Source organism: Pleurodeles waltl, chromosome 1_1, assembly GCF_031143425.1.
Source record: "Pleurodeles waltl isolate 20211129_DDA chromosome 1_1, aPleWal1.hap1.20221129, whole genome shotgun sequence".
NCBI classification, from domain to species: domain Eukaryota; kingdom Metazoa; phylum Chordata; class Amphibia; order Caudata; family Salamandridae; genus Pleurodeles; species Pleurodeles waltl.
Genome location: NC_090436.1, coordinates 860,034,228 through 860,038,837, shown reverse-complemented (window position 1 = coordinate 860,038,837; position 4,610 = coordinate 860,034,228). Strand labels below are relative to the sequence as shown.

The following is a 4,610-nucleotide window of genomic DNA, read 5'->3' as shown; positions in this document are numbered from 1 at the left end:
TCCCCTGGAGGAGCTCCACCGCTGGTTTCAGGACCCTGGTAAAGCACCAAGGGGCAGAGGAGAGACCGAATGGGAGAGTGGTGAACTCACAAACCTGTCCGTGCCACAGAAACTGGAGGAACAGATGTTGCAGAGGAAAATTTGAGGTTGTCAGATAGGCGTCTTTGAGGTCCAAGTGCCCAAGCCCATCGTTCATCCTGAGAACATTTTGGAGATGCCAGAAAACAAGCCACTCATTGACTTTCCTGAGATTTAACACAGGGTGTTGGCCCCAGTCTCTCTTCTCCACCAGGAAGAGGTTGCTGAGCAAACCAGAAGAGTGACGGATAGAAGGCACTATGACCCCCCTTTGGAGAGGAGGTTCTTAATCTCTTGGTAGATCGGCTTGCATTGTTGAGAAAACCAGGGGTTTGGGTTGGGTGTGGGTTTGAACATGACCCATAGAACACTATGTGGAAACTCTGCACAGTCTGCAATACACAGGCATTAGAAATCAAATTTTTCCAATTGTGAATGAAAATGCCAGACAACCTCCAAAACGGATGTGGGAAAGAAGAGAAACGCTCACTGTGGGAACTGAAGGAGTTCCCACCGTCTCTTGACATGCCTCTGGCACTCATGTGCCGAGGTTGGCCTCTCGTGGGGTAGAAGTTGCCAAATTTGGAGCTATCTTGCCATTAACCCCTGCAGGAGGGCTTGCATCTAGCAGAGACTTGAGGTTGTGTATGGCCAGTTTAGTGCCCTCCTTCTGTGGCCAGCCCTGGTGAAAACCTGAGGGTAGAAAATGTGCTTGATTGAGAATTGTGCCTTATCAAAAGCGATAAAGGTGGAACAAATTTTCCCAATTCCTTCACAAAAGAATCTCCAAATATTCCTCCCCCCGCCACAGGGTACAACTCTGAAGTGGCCAAATTGCCTAATTTAGGGTCAATCTTGATTAGAAGGGACCAGTGTCGCTCAGTAGAAATGGCTCAGTTAGCTTTGCCCAGAAATATGATCGCTCACTGGGCCCACACAGAGCACGTCCAGGGAAATAAGTGCAGCAGACGTCTTGGGCAATGTCTAGGATCCGGGTCAGGAGCCCCAAGATATTGAGGAGCTTATCCTGACATGACCACCAGCAGCAGTCTATACCCTTTTTGGGGTCCCTCATGTATTTAGCCAGAAAGGTTGCTACCCTAGGGTCAATCTCCGGTGTCAGTGCCACTCTGCCGCCCAGGGAAGGCCGGGGACATTCCGCCCTGAGGCCACTGTGTACCTCTTTGTCGAGAGGTTTGCGTAGTTTGCCTATGGTGTGAGCAGCCACTTTGTCTGTTGTGACCCAGTCAGAATAGTAGGGATGCATGAGATCCTCACAATTCAACATGTCTGGGCCCTCCTTTGGGGATTCAGCTAGGGCTGTTAGTAGAAGCTGCGTGGGTCAAAGGACATCAAGGCCTCCCATGAGGTTCCTCCCTGTGGGGATATTGTCAGTTTTTTTTTGGGGGGGGGGGGGGGGGGGGGGAGGGGGAAGGGGGCAGAATTGACGGAACTTGATCCAGGAATGCCTTTACAGTGGTCGAAAGCATCCAGGTCCAACACCGGTGGAGGAGGGCATTTGAGAGGTCTATCGGGGTGGTGCAGGGCACAGTCTCATGGAGGTTTTGGGGGGTTTGAATTCTTCAAGTCTTCCTTCTGAGGGAAGAGTAAGGGACACCCATTTGCATAGACCTCCTCTCCTGGGGGGCAATAGACTCTGCAACCGCCCGCAAAATGAAGGTGTCTACCACATAGCAGAACTCTTCAGAAATGGTGAAGTGAGACACAGCTTCCTCTTCCGAGTAGAAGTCTTGAAACTCCTCCAAAGTGAAATGCTGAGGCTAGAACAAACAAACAAACAAACAATGGGGACTGATTGTGTTTTTTTGGTTGGTGGGGGAGGGAGGGGGGTGAGATGGGAGACACACGGAGAAGAGGGCTATGGAAAACCCAGAGGAGTCATGCCAAGCTGGAGGAAAGGGGGAAAAAAAAAAAGTATATCCACCTGGGTCGTGTCCAGTCTCATGATGTATAAATGGTAAAGGATAATGGCTAACACGGGTGTCTTGCAAAATGGCCCCTTTGAGGTACATGGCGAATACAGACCCCTGCTGGAGAAGAATACTCCAGGCAGGATGGGCTGCCGACTACAGGGTCAAAAGCGGCTGGGGGCGCTTGTTAGTTTGGCAAACAAAAGCATGCAGCGGCTGCCTGAACAGCAGAAAACACGACCGAAGAGAAGATGTGAGTTGCTTGAGGTGAGCACTCTCTTGCAGCCGGAAGACAACAGAGCACCAGCCCCGTGCCCATGAGGGCGCTCACAGTCGAGGTGGACACGTAGGAATGGGTGAAAATGCTCCCACAGCTGGGTCCTGTAAGGGGAGAAAACTCCCACAACTCCCACAATTACAGTCACCAAGCAGCAGAACTACCGTATACTAGCAACAAACAATTAATATTATACAGTAATGAGAATGAAAAAAAAATGTTTACCGGCGTCCTGGTACGCCGCAGCTCCAGCAGCGGTCAGTTAAGAAAGAGGGGGACAGAAAGCTTTCACATAAGGCTGAACGGGATGCAGAATGCAGATTGGCTACTAGTGAATGGTGTCCCGTCCCCTCCCCCCCATTTTTTTTTTTTAATGAGAAAAGCAGTTCTTTTGTTTGACTTTGCAATGGCTACCGGTTCAATAATACTGAGAAAGACGAGCATAATCCTCACCTCCAGTACTGACATAGAATTTAGAAACAGTCACAGTATCTGATTCCCCACCCTGCCATAAGCAGTCAACCACACCGAAACAGAATCACACCCTTCTCTATTCTGAAAGAATGCTCCCACACAAATCCCTTTACTTCTAAAAGAAGATTTTTAAAAAGTGTACAAAGAAGCTGCATCCAGCAGCTAAAAGGCATTCAAATCATTCAACAAATGAGGTAACCTTTTCCTGCACAATTTAAAAACGAGTAGTAACAATTGAATGGGGGTGGGGCTTGACTGTACCCAGCACGATTCAAGCTCCACTTACATAACAGTCATAACAGCCAATGGTCTGCGCTGTTCACTTTGTAGGAAGGGCACCAAGACAATCCACTTGAATTCTTTGGTGTATCAAAAAATGTTATTTCCTTCTAAGTAAGTTAAGGTTAATTCACAGAATTTGAGTTTACTGGTGGTAAAGTTCTGGGTGACGATCGTTCTCTTAGTGCCTGAGAGAGTAAATTGCAACCATCAGACACAGCACACGCAGAGCTTCTCAACCGGTCCTTATAATCAGTGATTTTGCTGCTACTTTCTGGGTGTTGGGCTATATCCCTGAGGCATTGAGTCAGAAACACACAAGCAGAAACTACACTCATAGCACCTCCTAAAATAGCAGTTTGGACCGCTTTGCCTTCTGGATTAATAATGGCTGCTTTGCCTAAAAACTGGGGCTCAGTGGCAAAGCCTACCAAGGCATGAACAGCTTGCACCAAAGGGCCACTAAATAAAATACATCTGTTCCTTGTCAATTCACTTGGAGAAGTCTTAACCTCTTTCACACATGCCAGAAGGGCCGTAGCACAGGTGCTCATGCATTTCACGCTGAGTTTAAACTGCTCTTTAGCAAACTTGTCCTTTGACTTCTCACTCGCCAGAACACATGCATCCGTCAGAAGCTTCAAGTTCTTGGAAATGTTTTGAGAGACTTCCAGAAGTAGTTGTGGCGTCAGATCAGGCAAGGGTGCCGTTTTTAAGATGGCACAACTCTGCTCCACTTCGTATCTACATCTAGTTACCTTGTAGCGGTCCACCAGGCCTGAAAGAGCAGCTTGAGCCCCAGGAGGTTCCACTGCAGCCAGGTATGCTGCATGAGCTGAGCATTCAGTCAGAGAGACCACCAGGTCCCCCATTTCTCCTAAAATGTCCCCCACTTCTACAAAGCGTCCCATATTGAGCTGGCTCTGCACATCATGCGTAAGTATGGATAGCCCCTTTGTCCTTGCGATGATAGTGTCCCTGCATTTCTCAAATGTTTCTCCAAAGACCGATAAGCTCTCTGTGTTAACTGGTCTAGTCTCGCTGGAGAGCAGAAGGAGGTCTGCCACCAGCTGCATCTTCATCTTACACTGATCGCAAATAAGAGCAAGTTTTCTTCTCTGCTGGGAGTTGCTACTTGTATGACTAGATATTTCGCTTGGGGTCTTGTCAGAGCCCCCACTGGCCATAGTGCCTTTGGGGGCTGTGCATGCCTCTAGCAGACCGACTGCCTCCACGCTGTTCCAAAAAACCTGAGCAGACCTCACAGCATATCCCTCGTTATACCATTAACCCAAATAGCTCAAAACCTTTGGGCTCCATTCAGGAGTTGTGGTGGATGCTGCTTCATTTGGGCAAAGGTTCGGCATACAATGATAACAGATATGGTGCAGCATCTGGGGCATAAGCAGTTCTCCCTTAAGCAGTTTTCAGCTCTTTTAGAAAGGTTAGTGTGTGACTTCTTACACAGAGGATACTGTAAAGCTGTTGTAGGTCTTCTCCTTTTATTCTTAGCCTTCGACATGGGCAATTCTTGTTTCACCATGAATCAGGAAATGGGTTTAGCCTGCAGC

General features: G+C 48.3%; 1 protein-coding gene across 1 annotated transcript; it reads right to left on the bottom strand.

The window, feature by feature from the left end:
• Positions 1-3,025: 3,025 nt before the first annotated feature.
• TLNRD1 (talin rod domain containing 1) lies at positions 3,026-4,372 on the bottom strand. Its single transcript, XM_069229536.1, has one exon. It carries the CDS (start codon positions 4,224-4,226, stop codon positions 3,165-3,167), a length of 1,062 nt encoding a protein of 353 aa, XP_069085637.1. The 5' UTR covers positions 4,227-4,372; the 3' UTR covers positions 3,026-3,164.
• Positions 4,373-4,610: the final 238 nt, after the last annotated feature.